Raw genomic sequence first — 22,247 nt, forward strand, 5'->3', positions numbered from 1 at the left:
TCGCTCCGTCCCGCTTTATCGTTCCGCCTCCCTTCAGCCTCTCGCCGGCTGCTCTGAGGGGCGCCATTCATGGGCCTGTTTCCCTCAGGCGCCCCTGAGGAGAAGAAGCAGCGCGGGTGGGAAACACGGCCGAGGGAGAAGGCACGAGGGAAAAGGGAATATCGCTCCGTCCCGCTTTATCGTTTCCCCTTCCTTCTGAGGGGCGCCATTCGTGGGCCCGTTCCCCTCAGGCGCCCACCGAGGAGACGAAGAAAACACGGCCGAGGGGAAAGGGAATATCGCTCCGTCCCGCTTTATCGTTCCCCCCTTTCTTCAGCCTCTCGCCGGCTGCTCTGAGGGGCGCCATTCGTGGGCCCGTTTCCCTCAGGCGCCCGCCAAGGAGGAGAAGCGGGAGTGGGAAACATGGCCGGGAGAGGCGGAACGCGGCGGCGGGAGTCTGAGGGGGGCCTTCGGGGGCCGCCGACCGGGCGCTTCCCGGAGGAAGGCCCGAAGCGGCGGAGGAAAGGCGAAAAGGCTCGAGGGGCGTGGAGAAAGCGGGCTATGTATATCCGGCCCCCACCACGTCGCACAATATGTACAAAACACACAATAAACACAACACACGGCGGGCGGGTGGGTGTGTGGAGAGCCCTTCTCGGTGTGAGGGGACGGAGGAGGCCTCGGCGCCGCACGGTCGCTTGGCCGTTTATCGGCTCCCTCGTTCGGAGCGGTTTCCCGCCACCAGGGCCGGATTTACCTATAAGCTAAACAAGCTATAGCTTCGGGCCCCACTCTCTTGCCCCCCCCCCCAAATTAAAGTAATAATAATAATAATAATAATAATTTATTATTTGTACCCCGCCCATCTGGCTGGGTTTCCCCAGCCACTCTGGGCGGCTTCCAACAAAGACGAAAAATAAACTAAAATATCACATATTAAAAGCTTCCCTGAACAGGGCTGCCTTCAGATGTCTTCTGAATGTCAGGTAGTTGTTTATCGCTTTGACATCTGATGGGAGGGCGTTCCACAGGGCGGGCGCCACTACCGAGAAGGCCCTCTGCCTGGTTCCTTGTAGCTTTGCTTCTCGCAATGAGGGAACTGCCAGAAGGCCCTCGGCGCTGGATCTCAGTGTCCTGGCAGAACGATGGGGGTGGAGACGCTCCTTCTGGTATACTGGGCCGAAGCCGTTTAGGGCTTTAAAGGTCAGCACCAACACTTTGAATTGTGCTCGGAAATGTACTGGGAGCCAATGTAGGTCTTTCAAGACCGGTGTTATGTGGTCTCGGCGGCCGCTCCGAGTCACCAGTCTGGCTGCCGCATTCTGGATTAGTTGTAGTTTCCGGGTCACCTTCAAAGGTAGCCCCACGTAGAGCTCATTGCAGTAGTCCAAGCGGGAGATAACCAGAGCATGCACCACTCTGGCGAGACAGTCTGCGGGCAGGGAGGGTCTCATCCTGCGTACCAGATGGAGCTGGTAGACAGCTGCCCTGGACACAGAATTGACCTGTGCCTCCATGGACAGCTGTGAGTCCAAAATGACTCCCAGGCTGCGCACCTGGTCCTTCAGGGGCACAGCTACCCCATTCAGGACCAGGGAATCCTCCACACCTGCCTGCCTCCTGTCCCCCAAAAACAGTACTTCTGTCTTGTCAGGATTCAACCTCAATCTGTTAGCCGCCATCCATCCCCATTTCCAAAATAGAAGATAATAAAATAAAACCTAACAAAATGCGTTGTGTGTTGTGTTGAGGCATCTGATCAAGGCCTGTATTTTAAAATGAGCTTAAAAAATATATTTGCAAATGTTTGTATGTTTTATGCCAGGCATAAAGCAGCTGGCTAAGTACTTTGGCAGTTTATCTCCTTGAAACAGGGCCACCCTGATTTATAGCAGTAACAGGAGACACGTTTCTCAAAGTTGTAAAAGGGAATTACAGGCTGGGAGCAAAGGTTACACTGACCCTACAAATTACAGAATACAATCAAGCTGCAAAAACACTAATTAAGAGTTGGTAAATAGTAAGATTTATTGTTTATTAGAAAATAATACCATGTGCCTCCCATTAGACTCCAGTCATATTTTCCTAAGGTTAAAGGGCAAGAGCTAATGGGGAAAGCAGCTGGCTGGGAAAGGGAGTTGTAAACTGAAGAGGCTTCTCTCTGAAGCTGTTTTCCTTTTTACTTTGAAACTGTTCCTTTTCTTCTAAAAATCTATGTTATGTATGAAATATATTGGCTTAATGTAATTATGCAAAGGATTTAGAAAGTAAGGAATGTTAGATTCTTATTCTATTGATGGTGTGTGAGAATGTGAACCCAAGATCTCTGTTTAGACAAAATTTAATTCCATGAGCCATCTGTTTTGGAGTGAAGGGACAACAGGGTAATAGGGCAATAGGGCAAAAAGGTTATCTGGTAATTAAGGTGCCTTGTCGAGGCAAATATAAGATATATGGCTACTAGTCTGCCATTTATGGATAGGAGGAAATATAGCTCTTTGTCTCCCATAAAAGTTAATAGGAAATGGGTGTATCTTTTATGATTGGTTCTAGCAAACAGCCAATAGGAATTTCAACCAGGCTGATTGGACAGAGGCAGCCAAAGGAGGAGCAAGGGGGCTGGGCTGAGGAAATATAAGTGCTGGCCATCAGGGCTGGAGGGGGCAGAGCTTTGGTAACCGTATACCACTGTGTCTCTCATTTATTTGTCTGACAAATAAATTATTATTTTAATTTCTCCATTGCTGCGTTGAATATTTCATTCCAGCTAAGCGTTAACCACAAGCAGGGTGCTACAGTGTAGGCTCCTATGATGGAAGTCATGGGCCCTGCCTGCTCGCCTGCTCCCTAAAATATCACTGGTTTGCTCCTTTCTATATATAGGGTGCCTACATTCTGCATGTGCAAATGGCTTGAGATACCTATGAGGTCCATAAATTAGGATATATTCGACATAAAAAACAGCGACAATTTGTTGTTGACAAAGGACAGCTGGACATAGAAAGGGCCCCATTACCTTGGAAAGGGAGCTGGGGCTTCCTTTTACCTGTTCTTTGCCTACTTCCTATGGACACAAATACCTGAACTGTCCAGCATGTGGCAAAAGCTGGACAAGGATGATGCTAGGCACACATCTCTGGGGAGTTCCACAATTTAGGGGCCACCATAGAGAAAGCCCTCTGCCACCCAAGCTATCATTCCTCATTCTTCTGGGGGTGGAAAAACTACAAACCACCCTTTGGCCAATCTCAGCAGAGTCTCCAGATATTTCCATGGAAATATGGAACTTGTTGATCACGGAAAATATAACCTACAATATAAAATTTTCCAAAAGTTTAGGAGAACCAGAACATTTGTACCGTATGGTTGGACTTTTTCAGTCCAGCTAACCTCCAGAACTCTTTGGCACTGCCAATAAGTGAAGTTGTTAGGCGTCTCGCGTCTTCCAGTTTTGTTGGCAAATTAAGAGAATGGATATGTGCCCCTCTGTCATTTCTGATATTTTTATTATATTTTTATGTTTGTCGTCCTTGTTTGTGTTCATACATTACGTGCGATGGAATAAACAAAACCAATTTCACATTTTATAAATTTTAATCAAAGTTTGGTGGCAATGGTGAATCACGAAACCCATCTTGAATAAGCAAAATACACTTGCAAACATTTTACACTGTTTCTTCTCATCATAAGAAAGGGAAAAGAGCATTAACCAATGGAAATCCTGTCTCCTGCCTTCTTTTCTAGCTTTTTGAGACTGCATCAATATTGCCCACACACACCTACACCATTTTTTCCAGCTCTGATAGCTTGGCAACTTATGTATTTTAAAGTCTTTTAGGATTCTAAATTCTCTGTCCACTGTCCCAGTGTTTCTCAAATTGTATGACTCAAAGTACGTTTCTAAAAGTATGACTGGTACCACCGTACTTGCCCACTGCTTTCCCTTGCCATGCTGCAGTCTACTTGTTGCAAATCACCATTTGCTAAATAAGCATGGTTGGAAGAAAAGAGAAAGTCAGAAAAGGAGGAAAGGGAGGTTTCCTTCCTCTACAGGGCCAGAGCAGGTGTTGGAGAAAATTAGAGAAATTAAAGGTTAATTTAAGAACAGTAGTAATAATTAGAAAGGAAGAATGTGAGAAAAGTAGTATAGGAGGAAGAAATTAATATAAAAGCAGTTGATGAGGAATTACAGTGGATGCTCAGGTTGTGAACCTGATCCATGCAGGAGGCACGTTCGCAACTCGCAGCGTTCGCAACCCACAGCGCTGTGTCTGCGATTCAGCGCTTCTGTGCATAGCGCAACTTAGCGCTTCTGCGCATGCATGAGCGCTGAAACCCGGAAGTAACCCGTTCCGGTACTTCCGGGTTCAGAGCGGTGCGCAAACCGAAAATGTGCAACCTGAAGCATCTGTAACCCAAGGTATGACTGTAATAGAAATAGTTTGTGGAGGAGTACAGTGCAAGTCAAAGCGTGAAAGGAAAAGGGGGGAAGAAATGATAGGACATGAGTAAAAACACTGTCAGGGGCATGTACCGTATTTTTTGCTCTATAAGACGCACCAGACCACAAGACGCACCTAGTTTTTGGAGGAGGAAAACAAGAAAAAAAATATTCTGAATCTCAGAAGCCAGAACAGCAAGAGGGATCGCTGCGCAGTGAAAGCAGCAATCCCTCTTGCTATTCTGGCTTCTGTGATAGCTGTACAGCCTGCATTCGCTCCATAAGATGCACACACATTTCCCCTTAATTTTTAAGAGGGAAAAAGTGAGTCTTATAGAGCAAAAAATACGGTATGTGCGTGCAGAACATATAAGATCAAACTTAGAATCTCTCAGTTTATAATCTCTCCATCAATTTGACCTAAAATGGGGAGGCCGCTCTGAGCCCGTCTTCATTCGGGGAGGGCGGGGTATAAATAAATTATTGTTGTTGTTATTATTATTATTATTATTATTATTATTATTATTATTATTATACTGCCAGAAGCAATATCTGTACTTAGGGTTTCATAGCTTAGCTTTCTTCAAGCTGTATCCTTGCCACAAGGAAACCATTGTTGTATCTGAAAATTTTCTAGTGTGAGTTTAGATATCCAATGATGAAAATTACGTCGCTAATTGCCACTTGATTAGGATGGGCTCTGCGTCCACCAATCACCATTTTGTTACTGGCTTTGTCCCTGCACTGCCATTTCGCGACTGGTGGGCCTCCGTAATTTTCATACCTCTCCAGTGTGCTCTGGGGGGGTCGATGGTTTGAGAACCCCTCCTCTCTACCCCACTTTCTTTTTTTGAATAATTTTTATTAAGAATTTCAGCATTACAATTTACCAAAGGCATATCATCCTCATTTCCCCCCACCCCAATTTCCCCTCCCTGCTCCCCAAGAAAAAACCACCCAGACTTCCCTCAGCTCCTCTCTCTGGTTTTTCAGCACATGTTATTCTCTGCATCTTATAAAATTGTAAAGATCCTTAAATTATCTGCCTATATGTTACCAATAATAAATTTGTGTTTGTTTATTCGAAACAATAGTGAAATTAAAAAAAATTGGGAAATGATATACAATGAATTGAAGAAAATGTTCCAATTAACATTTGTAAAAAAACCCTGAAGCATTTTGGTTAGGGATTGTAGGAAAAGACCTGCCAAGGAAATTGAAGAATATATTCATGTATGTGACAAAGGCGGCAAGAGTCTTAATAGCACAAAGATGGAAGAACGAAGAAATCCCGACAAAAGAACTGTGGCAAGCGAAATGGATGGACTATATCAAACTGGCGAAATTGACGTACAAACTACATGATACGGACAACTGTGACTTTAAAGAAGAATGGGAACCTTTTACAAAGTACCGTATTTTTTGCTCTATAAAACTCACTTTTTCCCTCCTAAAAAGTCAGGGAAATGTGTGCGCGTCTTAAGGAGCGAATGCAGGCTGCGCAGCTATCCCAGAAGCCAGAACAGCAAGAGGGATTGCTGCTTTCACTGCACAGCGATCCCTCTTGCTGTTCTGGCTTCTGAGATTCAGAATATTTTTCTTGTTTTCCTCCTCCAAAAACTAGGTGCGTCTTGTGGTCTGGTGCGTCTTATACAGCGAAAAATACGGTACTTCAAGAAACAACAAAATGAATTGGACTCCTCTCTACCCCACTTTCAGTGCAGTCACAGAACTGTAGCTAACAATTAGCCTTGCCCAGAACACTCCCCTCTTATTCTCTCCAGCCAGATGCCGTCCTCAGTCACACCAGATCCTGCGCCTCTTTTGATTTAAATAGCAAGAGCCTCCTGTCCCAACTCGTGCTCCCAAAGCAAGACACCAGTTCCATGGCACATTCGGTGGTCAAGATCTGGGTTATCCTCTCAGCCATGTCCCCGTTGATGGTGAGGGATCGGAAGTGGTCAAACTCGTGCCTGCCCAGTTTCCGCAGGCGCCGGGCAGCTGACCGATAGCACTTCCACGGCTGGGGTTCGAGGAGCAAGTAGGCGCATTGAGACGCAAGGTAAGACAAGAACGTCACCAGGCCACGGTCTCCATGATTGAGGTGGATCCACATGGTCACGGACATACAGAAGGCGATGTCAAATGTGGAGCGGCCAAAGTTGCCCAGGCAGGAGCTCAACACCGTCTCCCTTGCGTCAGGGTCCATGATGTCGAGGGCGACGTAGGAAACAGAGGCAGGGAAGGGGTTCTGTTGCCTAGCTCTCTCGATCAGCCCAGCGTCAATGTCGCAGCAGAGAAGGCGAAGTTCATTCCGGTGATCCTGGCAGGCTTGGGTCTCCTGAAGCCCCAGGAGGTGCCTGTACAGGGCGACGCTGAGCTCCCCCGAATTGCACCCCACATCTAGCCCCAAAAGGGGTTTTGCATGTGGGTTAGGGAACAGCTGGCTCAGCAACGCGCTGGGCAAGAGCTGGATGCGTCCCTCCGGTGGGTGGAAGCGAGAGTAATCGGGGAAGTTCCCGTATGGTGCTGCTCCGCCCGGGAGCTGGGCATCCCCAAGCGCTTTACAGTACTCACTCGTGGGCACCGCCATCTTGAGACGGACGAGGCCTAACACCCAATCTTCTGCATGTTTCACAAAAACTGGTTGCGCAGACCTGGAACAAAAGGGGAGAAAATTATATGCAAGGACTGGAAATCTTTCGCTTTATTCATGGGATTTGCCGTCCTGATGTATATAGGAAATTTCATTATGGCTACTCAGTTTACCTAGCTCAGTATATGTCTGATAATTATATCATCATCATCATCATCATCAATTTATACCCTGCCTATCTGGCTGGGTTTCCCCAGCCACTCTGGGCGGCTTCCAACAAAACACTAAAATACAATAATTCATCAGATATTAAAAGCTTCCCTAAACAGGGCTGCCTTCAGATGTCTTCTAAAACTCTGGAAGTTGTTTTTCTTTTTGACATCTGGTGGGAGGGCGTTCCACAGGGCGGGTGCCACTACCGAGAAGGCCCTCTGCCTGGTTCCCTGTAACTTGGCTTCTCGCAGCGAGGGAACCGCCAGAAGGCCCTTGGCGCTGGACCTCATACCTTCCAACATTTCTCTGATGAAAATAGAGATGTCCTATTCAATAATAATAAACCCTTAAAGCCCTAAACGACCTTGGCCCAGTATACCTGAAGGCGCGTCTCCACCCCATCATTCAGCCTGGACATTGAGGTTCAGCTCCAAGGGCCTTCTGGCAGTTCCCTCCCTGCAAGAAGCAAGGTTACAGGGAACCAGGCAGAGGGCCTTCTCAGTGGTGACACCCGCCCTGTGGAACACCCACCCATCAGATGTCAGGGAAATAAACAACTACCAGACTTTTAGAAGACACCTGAAGGCAGCCATGTTTAGGGAATGTGTTAATGTTTGATGTTCTATTATTGTGCTTTTAATTCTGTTGGGAGCCACCCAGAGTGGCTGGGGAAACCCAGCCAGATGGGCGGGGTATAGATAATAAATGATTAATATTGTTATTATTATTATTGCAATGGATAATGAACGTGATCCATGCGAGATGCATGTTTGCAACCCGCAGTGGTGCGTCTGCGCACACGCGGGTTGCGATTTGGAGCTTCTGCACATGTGTAAAGCTTGATTTAACGCAATCGCCGAAACCCGGAAGTAACCTGTTCCGGTACTTCCAGTTTTCGGGGGTCCGTAATCCAAAAAAAATGCAACCTGAAGCGCCTGTAACCGGAGGTATGAATGTACACTGGTACCTCGGGTTACAGGCACTTCAGGTTACATACGCTTCAGGTTACAGACTCCGCTAACCTAGTGCTTCAAGTTAAGAACTTTGCTTCAGGATGAGAACAGAAATCGTGCAGCAGTGGCACAGCAGCAACAGGAGGCCCCATTAGCTAAAGTGGTGCTTCAGGTTAAGAACTGTTTCAGGTTCAGTACGGACCTCCGGGACGAAGTAAGTACTTAACTCGAGGTACCACTGTATTATTAATATCTGATTGGGTTGCCCCAGCCATTCTGGGCAGCTTCCAACATATATAAAATCTTTAATAAACCCTTAAACATTTAAATAAACTTCCCTATACAGGGCTGCCTTCGGGTGTCTTCTAAAGGTTGTGTAGTTACTCATCTCATTTCATTCTAACTGCACTTTCTTAGTCCTGCGATTGTAATCATTTCAAACTGCTTTCAGTATTGCGTTTGACTCTTGTGACCCTGCCAGTGGAAAACCCTTAGCGTGCACCGAGAGTGCAATAACGATGCCAACAGTCTGACATTGGGAGGGTGCCTTTTGAGCTGGAAGCTGCAGTTCTTGCAGAATGCTGCAGCATAACAATCAAGCGGTCTATAAATTTCATTAAATAAGTAAATATTGGCACCACCGTGACTGAAATTGGATTCAAAGATCTCAAAGTAGCTGTTTTACTACAAAGGAATTTCAGAAATTGACTGGAAAGAGAAGCTGCTGAATTGCAACTCATTACCAAACTTAAAACCATGGAGAGACCTGGTCTGAACAAAGACATTGGATTCTTATCTCATTATACATGACTAAGCCATTTTTCACCTTCTCACCCCTTGCCTTTTCCTGTAAGACGTATTACAGTCGTTAAGAGTTGTCAACAGGCTCATCTCAGCTATCTGCCAATCTCCCATTCCCACCACCTTTCTGAGTAATACCCCTCCCCACCTTCTCACTATATAGAAGGATCTGGCAACTTCTGTTTCAGTGTATCTGAAGAAGTGTGCATGCACACGAAAGCTCATACCAAGAACTAACTTAGTTGGTCTTTAAGGTGCTATTGGAAGGAATTTTTTAATTTTGAAATTGGATTATCTTGTTGTGGGGAGGGAGGGAGGTTGAGAAAGAAAGGGTCTTGTTTTTTATGGACTAAAGTCCCCCTCCCCTAATAAACATTGGATGATGGCATCCATTCCAAAAAAACAAAACAATAAACAAACAAACAACAAACAAAACAACAAGGACTGAATCCCAGCCCTGTTCCCTTCGCTCCTACCCGCCTGGGATGGGCTAAGCGAGGCAGGCGCTTCTGACCCACAACTGCCCCCTTCCTCCCTTTCACCCCGCTGCCAAAACCTCCCCCCGGCCCCCAGTAACGTCTGAAACGAACCAGGACGCGTGTACTCCTCGAAAGCCTGAGTCTACCCGAAGTTCGGTGTCCCTCTTCACGTTTCCCCCCTCCCTTCACCTTTCGTAAGTCTATGGTTTGCCGGTGGGTCACGTGCTCCGCGTCCCGGAAGCGCGTCCCTAGTTCTCTTTCCCCCTCCCCTTCATCCGGAAGTGAGGGAGGAAAGCACGTGACGCTCTCTCTCCCTACCGGAAGCGGGCCTTTCTGAGCTGAGGGCTATTTCCGGCGCCGCTGCGGCCGCTCTTCCTCCTCCTTCTTCTTCTTCTGGCAGGGAGGCGAGTCTCCTCAGGCGGCTGGCCGGGCCTCTTCCTCCGCGGGATGTAGCTGCAACGGTCGTCCGGTAAGCGAGAGGCCGGGCGGGGCGGGGGGAGCCGGGCGGGGGGAGGCCTCGGAGAAGCTGCTTCTGAGAGAAAGAGCCATATACTATCCATAGCCCAGGATACGTCGCAGTATATGCAGCCATGTCCGAAGGGAGCAGCTCGCCTGAGGGGGGGGGGTCCTGTCAGCAACAGGTAGGCGCCCACCTAGGGCTGTTGGAGACAGGCTTCCCAAGGGCAGTGTTCTGCGGAGAAGGCTTATTCCAGTTTTATTATATATGATATTATATATATATATATATATATATAAATATAAACACACACAGAGTGGTACCTCGGGTTACAGACGCTTCAGGTTACAGACTCTGCTAATCCAGAAATAGTGCTTCAGGTTAAGAACTTTGCTTCAGGATGAGAACAGAAATCGTGCTCCGGCGGCGCAGCGGCAGCGGGAGGCCCCATTAGCTAAGGTGGTGCTTCAGGTTAAGATCAGTTTCAGGTTAAGAACGGACCTCCGGAACAAATTAAGTACTTAACCTGAGCTACCACTGTATATGATATTTTTTATACATATATATACACACACACACAGACACAGACATATATATATCTCTCAAACTTAAAAATGGAAAGCATAATGCTGGTGGTCAACAAAAGACTGTCTCAAGGCAAATAAAAAAAAAGGAGTATAAACACCAACAATTGGGAAACACTGGCCTGCGAGTGCTCCAGTTGGAGAACAGCCTTTACCAAAGGTGTCATGGGCTTTGAAGACACTCGAACTCAGGAGGAAAGGGAGAAACGTGCTAAGAGGAAGGCACGCTTGGCAAATCCACACTGTGATCAGCTCCTGCCCAGAAACCAATGTCCTCACTGTGGAAGGACGTGTGGATCCAGAATTGGCCTCCACAGTCACTTACGGACTCATTGTTAAAACCATGTTTATGGAAGACAATCTTACTCGGTTACGAGGGATCGTCAGAGAATACACACACACATATATACAGTACTTTTTTCCTAGGGGGACGCAGGAGTACACATACCCCTAAGCATTTTGTGAATCTTTGTGCTTTTGTGTATTTATTTCCCCTGATTTCAACTATAAAATGGTGATTTTCTTGAGACAAAATGAGAGTACTCCTAAACATTTTTTTTTAAGTGCTGTGTACACACACACATACAAACAGAGATGATGCAATATCTGGGGGCACAACATTGGCTACCCCTGCTTCAGCCAAATGTAGTTTGTACGTTTAGATAGTTACTATTACTATAATTCGCTTCCCAGTTCCGTTAGTGATGACACTATTAGGGTTGCCATAGTTCAAAATGTATGTGAACTGCCCTGAGACCTCCAGGTATAGGCCGGGATATAAATAAATCCAATAAATAAACACAGGCACACACACATAAATATACATACATATATCTATATCTTCATGCAACACATAATGGACCCTTGTCACCGGGCACAAAGCAAGATGCAGTCACGGTGTGTACGAGGCAGGAAATATTAGCAGCCAATAAAGGAGTGCATGAAGAGCTCCTGGGCTCCTCCGGGTGACAGCTAATGAAATAAATAGCAAAACGAGGCAGCCTCAAAAGTATCTCTTGTTTCTGAAGGGCTGTACTCTGTGGTTTTTTTATTATTATTTTAAGTACTCTATTTTAAGAGCATGCTTGTTTTCTGCTGCTCCGGAGGGTAGGACTCAAACTAATGGCTTCAAGTCTTAAGAAAGCAGATTCAGGAAAAACTTTCTGATAGTAAGAGCTGTTTGGCAGTGGAACAGACTTCTGCAAGAGGTTGTGGACTCTCCTTCCTTGGAGGTTTTTAAGCAGAGGTTGGGTGGCCATTTGTCATGGATGCTTTAGCTGAGATATCTGCATTGCAGGGGGTTGGACTAAATGACCCTTTGGGGTCCCTTCCAACTTGATAAGATTTTATGATTCTATCAGTCAAGTATGTTGATAAACTGCCCTGTGATCTTCAGATGTAGAGTGGTATATAAATTTAAAATTATTATTATTATTATTGCCCCATAGACAGCAGCCTCTCTTCGCTCGCCTACGAAGAACGTTGCTCTTTGGCTAAGGGGTGTCACAGTCCACAGATGCCCATATTTCCTTGCCTTTTGCTTTCTGTCTAGGTTTAATCCTGGGGATAAAGAGCTTATAGTGGCAGAAACTGCTCCAGCCAGGAGTGGCTTGGCATGTTTCTGACCTGCTGAGGCTGCTGGTGGGGGTATTGTGATCCCAACAGCTTTCTGTATTCTTGTAAACTCCTATTAATTACCAAAGGGAATGATTTGATTCCAAGTTTAAATGCCCTCCAGTAACTCCTCCCCCCTCACACACCTTATCTACAGTCTACAGGCCAGGCTCTCCTTCCCTTCTTAAGTTCTTATGCAGTGCTAGAGGAAAAGAGGACTTGACAGTTCTACCTTTTGCTGCCGGCTACTCTTGCCTTCCAGTGGCTTTGCAAGACTGCACTTCATAATCCAGCAAGCTCTGTTGCCAGTTGTTTTCTTTCGCAATAGAGGCTGTTTTCTTCTGCGGAAAAGGAACCAGCTATTAGCTGTGCTCTAATAGCGTTTCCTGAATCTGTCGCTGGAGAAGAGAATGTTTTTCCTTAAAAGAGGCATGCAGGGTTTTTCAGGGTCAGGATTTGGCAATCTCACTTGCCCCTCTCATGGCAGGAGCTCAATTTTTTTCGGGAGACATGAGGAGGAGGAGGGATAGCCCCGACCCCAAACAGAAGTGGAAGCCTGCTATTTGTTTGAGCTTGTTGGGTGCAGGCAGTGAGCCAAAGCTAACTCCTGGCTCCAGGCTGGAGGGAAATGGAGCAAAAGGCTTTACTTGTCTTTGGTGATCAAGGCTGTTGTTCAGAGGCAAAGTGCAGAAGGTTGCAGGTTCAATCCCCAGCAGTCCTGGAGAGCTGTGGCCAGTCGGTGTAAGCCAGAGGTAGGCAACATGGCGCCCTCCAAGCATTTGCTGGACTACAACTCCCATCATTCCTGACCGTTAGCAGTGCTGAGTGGGGCTGATGGGAGTTGTAGTCCAACAACACTGGGAGGGCACCAAGTTGGTGTAGGTTGGTCGAACGGCTGGCAGAGAACGAGGTAGTTTACTACGTTGGATCTCAAACCATCCTGCAAAGGGGGAGTGAGCCCCACACACCTTGCAAGTTTCTGTTCATCTTCAGGGTTGCAACCTTTCAGGGACTGTATGCCATTGATCTCAGTAAACTAATATTTTTGTTTAGCAAAGAGAAAGTCTCTTAAGAATGCTCTGGTGATCAAAAGAAGTTGCGTTAAGATGGTCCATGCTGGCTCTATGGTTAGATTTTTAATGAAGAACAAACACACTTGAAGATTACCTTGCGTTCCATTATTGCTTTTTCCATTGTAATGCACAGCCACAGGTGAAACTGCTTGTGTGTCTTCTACAATTGTTCACACACTGAGACTCAACTGGCCTGGCCGGTTGTGTGTCCTAAAATAGGTAAAGGACCTCTGACCATTAGGTCCAGTCGTGACCGACTCTAGGGTTGCGGCGCTCATCTCGCTTTATTGGCTAAAGGAGCCGGCGTACAGCTTCCGGGTCATGTGGCCAGCATGACTAAGCCACTTCTGGCGAACCAGAGCAGCGCACGGAAACGCCGTTTACCTTCCCACCGGAGCAGTACCTATTTATCTACTTGCACTTTGACATTCTTTCGAACTGCTAGGTTGGCAGGAGCAGGGACTGAGCAACGGGAGCTCACCCCGTCGCAGGGATTCGAACTGTTGACCTTCTGATCGGCAAGTCCTAGGCTCTGTGGTTTAACCCACAGCGCCACACGAGTTTCTTGTGTGTCCTAAAATAGACCCCCCCCCAAATCCTCTATCAACATGCCAGGAATATTTTGACTGGCAAATGATGTGGAAGGATATTCCAAAACGATGAAAATTTAAAAGCTGCTGTTGAGGATTCTGGGAGTGCTTCTACGTGGCAGCTGTGGAAGTGATGTTGTGAGGTTGCTGGCTTTTTGTACAGAGTCCATACAACATCCCATCTCAAAAATGCCACGCCGTATCCTCCGCCTGCCCCAATTTAATCAGAGTCTACTCTTTCCATAGAGTTGGTTGTTTTTTACTATTTAGTCAGTTTTTCTGTGGGAAATAAGGGAAAGAAACAGTGAATCCAGGCTTGCTGGGCTCTGCGTGAGCTGTGCATTGCTCCTAGAACGCACTTTTGCTACCCCCACAGCAGTTGCGCCTCAGGAAGTGGAAGTTTGGTAATGATTGTGAGTGAGATGCCTTTTGCAAGCATCCAACGTATTGTGGGAGGTGGTTTCAAAGGGCAATATTTCTCAAGTCTAAGAAGGCCCCTCTTGTTCCTGCCACCGTTGCCAAGCTTAGCTGGGGAATCTGTGGGTACTTCCAGACTGCCACAGTTTGGGGGTAAACTCTGGCTGAAAAATTAAAATCGGTTGAGAGGTCTTGTGCAACAAAGCTGTCTCCCCACTCCCACAAGATAAGACTTCATGCAATAAGGAGAGTGCTGAGAAAATGCCCCGGCCAGTGTGAGACAATGTTAGGTTGAGAAGCAGTGACTGGCCCAAGGACACCAGTGAGCTTCATGCCTGGGTGGAGATTTGAACCCTAGTCTCCCAGGTCCCAGTCCAACATGTGAACCACTACACTAAACTTACTCTTTAAATGAATGATAATTTCTGGTGTTACGCATCCATATATGTTGTAAATGTTATTGTGATCTGTGTTTTAAACTGCATCCCCCCCATTTTGCGTATAAGTACACTGCTTATATTAAGGGGGGACGTGGGTGGCGCTGTGGGTTAAACCACAGAGCCTAGGACTTGCCGATCAGAAGGTCGGCGGTTTGAATCCCTGTGACGGGGTGAGCTCCCGTTGCTCGGTCCCTGCTCCTGCCAACCTAGCAGTTCGAAAGCATGTCAAAGTGCAAGTAGATAAATAGGTACCGCTCCAGCGTTTCCGTGCGCTGCTCTGGTTCGCCAGAAGTGGCTTAGTCATGCTGGCCACATGACCCGGAAGCTGTCTGCGGACAAACGCCGGCTCTCTCGGCCTATAGAGCTAGATGAGCGCGTCAGAGTCAGTTACGACTGGACCTAATGGTCAGGGGTCCCTTTACCTTTACATTTACACTGCTTATATACATCACTATATATAAAATGTTTATTAATAATGATAATTCATGGGCATGTATTGCATATACATGTTTGTGATGCATAAATTTTGCGCTTGTGACATTGGGTGTTGGCACAATGTTGTTTAAAACAGCTAACCCCTCTTGTAGTAAAAAGTGAGATGAGAAAGAGAGAGAAAAGCCTGGAACAAAACATTCTCTGTAAGCTTCCTAAAGTTTACCCAAAGGGTAATTATTTGGACTGCTGGAATAATGAAACTGCAGGGTGAGAAATAGTAAGGAAGTGAACGAAATAGGAAGGAAGGAAGTTTTGCAAAGGGGCAGAAGCTGTGCAACACCTAAGCACAGTTGGGCAAATGCCAGACAGGCTTTTCCTGCATCAGAGAACAAAAGTGTGCACATCTAATCCTTTGAAAATCCTGCTTCTAGGCTTTGCAGAGCTGGAATGTCAAGTTGGGTGGAGCTGTGAGCCAGTTTCCTGCAAAGTGCAACAACTCAAAAGGTAATAAATCCTTTCCTCAGCCTCCCTTAAGTTTCTCTTTAACGCTTCCTGCCTGCATTTAAACTAGGTTCTCCTCAACAGCATGAATGCAATGTTGTTTTCTTTTGAGGGAGTGAGGTTAAATGTCCTCTCTGAAACTGCACAATTTAGCAAATAATTGACAGGGGTTGGATTATGAATCTGATGGGTCCTCCGAGGGCCTCAAGAGCCGTGGGGTTATTGCCTCTCTCCCCTCCCTGAATGTGAAACGCATATTTATCTGCTGTAGGTTTGTCGGCACATTTGAATCCCTTAACTCTCATTTTGCCAGGGATCCAGCAGTTAATCAGTGCATTTTAGTATAGGCATTTTAGTAGTTGGCACAGACTCAGAAGCAGTGTTGACATCAAAGCAAGCCTTGGGAAGAGGACATTTTCCTTGCCTTCCTCCCCTTGCTCCCAGGAGCCTTCGCCAGTCACCTCTTCTGCCAGGAACAATCAGGAGCTGCAGGCTGCCAAGCTACCCAGGTGAGAAGATGCCGTCCTTGCTCTCTAGAGATCACAACACCTGATGGAGGGGTGGGCAACCTAAGGCCCTGTCAGCTTTGCCTTTGAGCTTGTGCCAACGACTGGGCTCAACCTCTTCAGCCCCGACTGGGCTAGGCAAGCTAGGAAGCACTTCCAGAGACCTTCCACTGCGGGAGAGCAGGTCTAAGTGCAACGGACTCACAACTTTGAGCTGTGAGCACCAAAGTCAGCAGAGTATGAACTACACGAACAACGGCTCTGAAGCTTAAGTTCTTTATTCTATTACAGCTACTGCAAACTAAAATAAACTAAAGACTAAAGGAGGCTAGTTTACTTTGGTGGGACGCGGGTGGTGCTGTGGGTTAAACCACAGAGCCTAGGACTTGCCGATCAGAAGGTCGGCGGTTCGAATCCCCACGACAAGGTGAGCTCCGGTTGCTCGGTCCCTGCTCCTGCCAACCTAGCAGTTCGAAAGCACGTCAAAGTGCAAGTAGATAAATAGGTACCGCTCTGGTGGGAAGGTAAACGGCGTTTCTGTGCACTGCTCTGGTTCGCCAGAAGCGGCTTAGTCCTGCTGGCCGCATGACCCGGAAGCTGTACGCCGGATCCCTCGGCCAATAAAGCGAGATGAGCACCGCAACCCCAGAGTTGGTTGTGACTGGACTTAATGGTCAGGGGTCCCTTTACCTTTAAAGGAGGCTACTGGACTGCATGAGAGTTACAGTTGCTTATGCAGTCATCTTATCTCTACACAGATAACACTCAGACTCCTACAGAGTCAGGCAGGAGCAGAAGAAGCGATGAGCAGATTCCCACCCTCTCCTTTCTGAAAACATTGTCAGGAGATTCTCGCGATAGGAGGGGGTGAAATATCCACAGGCCCATGGGCCACAAGCGGCCCACGGCAGTTGTTTAACCGGCCCATGAGCTGCCCCTGAACTGAGCCACCCGTTCGCCGAGTCCCCGCGCGCTGCGCTAAACAGGTGCAGCACGATGCAGGAACTCGCTTCTGCAGTGTCAGAAATCGCGTCGACGTAGCCGCCGGAAATCGCGTCTGCGCAGACGCCGATCTGGCCCATGGAGGGATCTCCGCTGGAGTGAACCGGCCCAGGCAAGGTAACCCTTGCCCACCCCTGACCTGATGCTTCCTGGTTGCTTGGTAGTCCACCGTTGTGGGGAGTGGGGAGGAACTTCTAAGTCCAGGAGTTGAGTGGGGTATTGTCACACCATCCTCCTCCCGGAGCCTTCATCATCTTTTAAAAAACAACCATTCTTGCAAATTTATTTTCACTTACGGCCGGTACCGCTTCCTAGGTCCCTGTACAGTGGCACCTCAGGTTACATACGCTTCAGGTTACAGACTCCGCTAACCCAGAAATAGTACCTCGGGTTAAGAACTTTGCTTCAGGATGAGAACAGAAATCGTGCTCCGGTGGCGCGGCGGCAGCAAGAGGCCCCGTTAGCTAAAGTGGTGCTTCAGGTTAAGAACGGACCCCCGGAATGAATTAAGTACTTAACCCGAGGTACCACTGTACTGCGAGGGTGTGGAAATTGTAGCCCTCCAGTTTTGGGACTACAACTCCCATCAGCCCCAGTCAGCACGGCCCGTGGTCAGGGGTGATGGATGTTGGAGTCCATCGGCATCTGGAATGTCATAGCTTCCCCAACCCCGCCATAAGCTGTTGTAGTTGGTGAGAATTTGCATTCCTCCTCCACGTTTGTGAACATACCGTATTTTTCGCTCTATAACATGTTCCCAACCATAACACGCACGTAGTTTTTAGAGGAGGAAAACAAGAAAAAAATATTCTAAATGAAACAGTGGATGTATGATTTTTGTGGTTCATGCTGTGGCCACAGACATGTGATCTGATGGTGAATTTGAGGTGACCCAGTGCAAAAATCCTGATGATCCATGTGGATCTGTGCTTTGTAACCACGTTTTAAGTGGGGACGGAAGGAAAAGCACTCAAGGGACAAGGAGCAGCGTGGGGTGTGTGGAGAAGGAGCTTTTCGGGGAGCTGAGCGGGGAAGAGGGAGGGAAAGAGCACTGTTGCTTTAAAGGTATACTTAAGGTTTTTTTTTTTTTTTAATAATAATAATATCTTTATTGTCATTGCCCCCTTCGGGGACAACGAAATTACTTTGCCCTGTGCCTGGGTTTTTTTCCATTTAACAGTTTGCAGCCTTTTCCTTCCGCTCCTTGTTTTGAGGCAGAATAGATTTGAGCAAGTGAGGAGGACTTGGATTGCAGGGGATTCGCCATTAGCTGTGTAAAAGCGCTCCTCCTTGCAGCCTGAATGATAAGCAGCCACCAGCAGCAATAGAATGGAGCACAAAAAAGAGATAGGGGCACTAGGACCCAGACAATGCTCAAATCTATCCTGCCTGAAAACAAGCTGCTCCCTCCCAGCTGAGACGTGGGGGATTTGTGAAGTTTTCCCCTCTCCCTCATCCCCAGCCTTTTTTTTTTTACTTCCTGGTTTTCACTGCGCTGGCTCAGAGCTCGAGGTTGCTTTTATTTTGCTGCTGGTTGCTTAAATTTTCTCTTTCCTGCTGTCCCTCTGCAGCCTCATTGCTCTGTTTAGAGAGAGCGTCTGTCCCTCCTCCGTGTCCGCTTTGCTGCCACGGCTCTCCTTCCCTCCCTCCTCCCCGGCTCCAGGTCGCTTTAAAGCAAGCAAAGCGAGAGCCTCATAGAGCGTGTCAACGGCTCCCGCTTTGCTTGACTGACGGCAGCCATGGCTCCGATCCGTGCATTCGCTCCGTAACACGCACAGGCATTTTCCCTTACTTTCTAGGAGCAAAAAAGTGCGTGTTTTGGAGCGAAAATTACGGTAACCACTTACGCTCATGCAAACAGGGATTTTTGACCCATCTCTTAATTTCTGTGGCTTTCATTTTGATCAGCTGGCATCTGCTGACTCTCTTCCCCCACACCCCACCCAGATATGGAACAAATTGCTTTCCTTGTCCACCCTCAGATGAATCATGTCGACTAGCCTCAAATTGAGGGCAAAACGTAGCTTAATTTTATAGAATTTTGCAAGGTCTTTTGTGTTTTTTTCTCTTTCTCTGAATGGCTTTGAACCACAGCTCTTTGAAATCTCATTTTGGAATACACCTGTATAGTTGCAGGCGCCATTCATTCACCGAGGTTGCCAAATTCTTGTTGCTTGGAGGACATTGTTCCTCAGTAGTGGACTTCTGATTGGCGCTTTTAGAACATAATATTAGTGCTAGTTGGGCCTCCATCCTTTTTGAGCGGCCCCTACAGCCCCTGGTAGGAGTTTTGCCCTCCTACAAGGTGTGTGTGTGTATACACACACTATTTTAATTCATAAAAATTACACACTTGATGGGGGGGCTGGGCGTGAAAACACCTCAAAGCAGTTGGCAAAGGCTAATTTCTAAGCCGTTGGAAAAACAGCTTAATAGTTAGGGAAATCCCCCAAAGCAGAGAAGGAGACTAGCAAATTCAGTAATAAGACCCCCATTGTTTACTTTAACCAATTCATCAACAAAGCAATTTTAATTTTTTTGATCCATTCTTTATTTTTTAAGAAGTGTGCTGGGCTGTAAAGCAGAGTGAGTGTTTTAACTACCATATTTTTTGCTCTATAAGACTCACTTTCCCCCTCCTAAAAAGTAAGGGGAAATGTGTGTGCATCTTACGGAGCGAATGCAGGCTGTGCAGCTATCCCAGAAGCCAGAACAGCAAGAGGGATCGCTACTTTCACTGTGCAGCGATCCCTCTTGCTGTTCTGGCTTCTGAGATTCAGAATATTTTGTTTTTTTGTTTTTTTCTTGCTTTCTTATAGAGCAAAAAATACGGTACTTGAAATGACTCTTAAGTGCAGTAACCTAGATGGAATATCCTTTCTATCTCACACAGTGAATGCATCTTTCAATTATCTGTGACACAGGCACACTTCCCATTGCAGTTGTGCCAAGTGAAACGGGGGTTTGCTCAGCAGCCATTTCCGAAAAGCCATTTCTGAATTTTTCTGAGCTTGCGTTTACCTGCGCTACTTGCTTATTGAATGTTCCGCTTTTGCTTTACTTGCATGGCATTGTGATTTTGGAAACAGATATATTGATGGAAGCGTTGTTCTGGTGAGCTGCTTTGAGCTCAGTGTTGTTGCTGGAAAAGCAGCGTGCCAATATTAAATTTTAAAAAATTAATCATCCACAATCGCTGAAATAATTTCCCTGCCCCACCTTTCAGCACCCCCCCCCCCGTGATACAGATTCGGTTCACCGCAACTTGTGCAATTAATCGGCTAAGATGCCTTTAACTGGGTGACAGCTCTATTCAGTTAATGAAGAAAGAGAATCTGGAAGTGTTCCAAGCTTCTCTGAGGAGGGACATCCAATATGTGTCTGGAGAGGGGGAAAAACACGTCTTTTCAGAAGCAGACCGGGTTACAAATCAACTTGTTCTTCTTCCTAGTGAGAAGTCTTCGTCAGGGAGCTGGGCAACCCTGCTACTCATCTGATTTCAGAAAGGGGAAGAGACCTGGTGTCTGCGCTGCCCAAATGTCGTCCCGCAAAGCCTCAGTTGCCAGCCAAGGAAATGGGCCTTCAGCTAATGGCAGGGAGAGGGAACTTGTGGAGCTGGCCGAGCTCGGACCCCTCTTAGAGGAGAAAGGAGACCAAGCGGCAACCAGTTCGGCCATTGTAAGTCAGCTTCCTGCCAGAGAGATGCTAAACCCCATTAAAGCAAAGCTATTTTCAGGTTAATGCCTTGCAGGGCGGTGGGGTGGATAAAATGGTGAAGGGCGGGGACCATGCCTGCACCACCCTGAGCACCCTGGAGAAAAGGCAGGATATGTATGTAATGATAATAAAAACATAATAATAATTTATTATTTATACCCTGCCCATCTGGCTGGGTTTCCCCAGCCACTCTGGGCAGGTTCCAACAAAATATTAAAATACAGTAATGCATCAAACATTAAAAGCTTCCCTAAACAGGGCTGCCTTCAGATGTCTTCTGAAAGTCTGGTAGTTGTTGTTCTCTTTGACATCTGGTGGGAGGGCGTTGCACAGCGCGGGCGCCACCACCGAGAATGCCCTCTGCCTGGTTCCCTGTAACCTCACTTCTCGCAACGAGGGAACCGCCAGAAGGCCCTCTGTGCTGGACCTCAGTGTCCGGGTAGAACAGTGGGGGTGGAGACGCTCCTTCAGGTCCACTGGGCCGTAAAGAAATACCTTTAAAGGTTTATCTTCTAGCTGCATGTCAGCACATGTTACTGACATTAGGCAAGTGCTCTTGCTATATATGCTTGCCACCCACAAGCCTATCGAGAAATACAAATAATAATATAATATTCACTTCCTGTACAGTGGTATCTCGGGTTACATATGCTTCAGGTTACAGATGCCTCAGGTTACAGACTCCCCTAATCCAGAAATAGTACCTCGGGTTAAGAACTTTGCTTCAGGATGAGAACAGAAATCGCACAATGGCGGCGTGGTGGCAGCAGGAGGCCCCATTAGCTAAAGTGGTGCTTCAGGTTAAGAACAGTTTCAGGTTAAGAACGGACCTCCGGAACAAATTAAGTACTTAACTCGAGGTACCACTGTATTAGTTTTGCTGGTTTTATTTCTTTGTAATGATGGATGTTTAGGCATTTTTTAAAAAAATGTTCTGTGGATTTTAGCTTTGCTTTATCTTCTGCTTTATTAGCACACTGCTCTTAAAGTGGTTTACGAATCCTTCTAAACAAGTAAACATAAACCATACAAGCATGGCAGGATTTAAGCATGGTACCACCAGGGAGCTTTGCGTTCTCCACTGGGAATAAATAAGGCAGGTCTTTGCAAGCCCCCCCTCCTTGTTACAAGGAGATGTGTCTGAATTTGTGATGGGAACACATCCATCGTTTTATTCCATGTATTTATATGCTGTTTGTCACCAAGTCTGCAAGTGGTTTACAAAAAGATAACAAATATAATAGAGGTGTTTGTGTCTTGTGTTATATACACCCATACACCACAATGTCTCTACACCCCTCCCCAGACATCTTGGGAACTGTAGTTAAGGGTGCTGGGAATTGTAGGAGTGAGGAGTAAACAACCATTTCCAGGATTCATTCTGTGCATACTTTAAATATATGGTGTGCACCCTGCCTAAAAGACACAGTGCCTTATGAAACAATAAAA

General features: G+C 46.8%; 2 protein-coding genes across 5 annotated transcripts in view; one reads left to right on the plus strand and one right to left on the minus strand.

Annotated features, from left to right (window-relative positions):
* Positions 1–5,994: 5,994 nt before the first annotated feature.
* The window catches only part of BCDIN3D (BCDIN3 domain containing RNA methyltransferase), a 235,430-nt gene continuing 219,177 nt past the window's right edge, over positions 5,995–22,247 (minus strand). The window contains exons 1-2 of one of the 2 annotated variants that reach the window (XM_083467255.1): positions 9,460–9,547; positions 5,995–7,077 (exon numbers count right to left, since the gene is read on the minus strand). In XM_083467255.1, the coding sequence (XP_083323381.1) occupies positions 6,222–7,013 (792 nt within the window). In that variant the 5' untranslated portion in view covers positions 7,014–7,077; positions 9,460–9,547 and the 3' untranslated portion in view covers positions 5,995–6,221. Of the gene's footprint in view, positions 7,078–9,459; positions 9,548–9,573; positions 9,647–22,247 lie in introns of those variants that run through there. The other variant, XM_083467256.1, reaches the window with a different exon arrangement.
* Positions 9,764–22,247, plus strand: part of LOC310689442 (adiponectin receptor protein 1) — a 34,386-nt gene continuing 21,902 nt past the window's right edge. Inside the window, exons 1-4 of one of the 3 annotated variants that reach the window (XM_083467172.1) lie at positions 9,796–9,931; positions 15,504–15,576; positions 15,887–16,082; positions 20,533–20,759. In XM_083467172.1, coding sequence (XP_083323298.1) covers positions 20,619–20,759 — 141 coding nt within the window. In that variant the 5' untranslated portion in view covers positions 9,796–9,931; positions 15,504–15,576; positions 15,887–16,082; positions 20,533–20,618. Of the gene's footprint in view, positions 9,932–15,503; positions 15,577–15,886; positions 16,083–20,532; positions 20,760–22,247 lie in introns of all 3 variants that reach the window. The other 2 variants (XR_014517439.1, XM_083467171.1) reach the window with 2 other exon arrangements.

The sequence above is a fragment of the Podarcis liolepis genome (genome assembly GCF_965112155.1).
Source record: "Podarcis liolepis genome assembly, chromosome: 12".
Taxonomy (NCBI): Eukaryota; Metazoa; Chordata; class Lepidosauria; order Squamata; family Lacertidae; genus Podarcis; species Podarcis liolepis.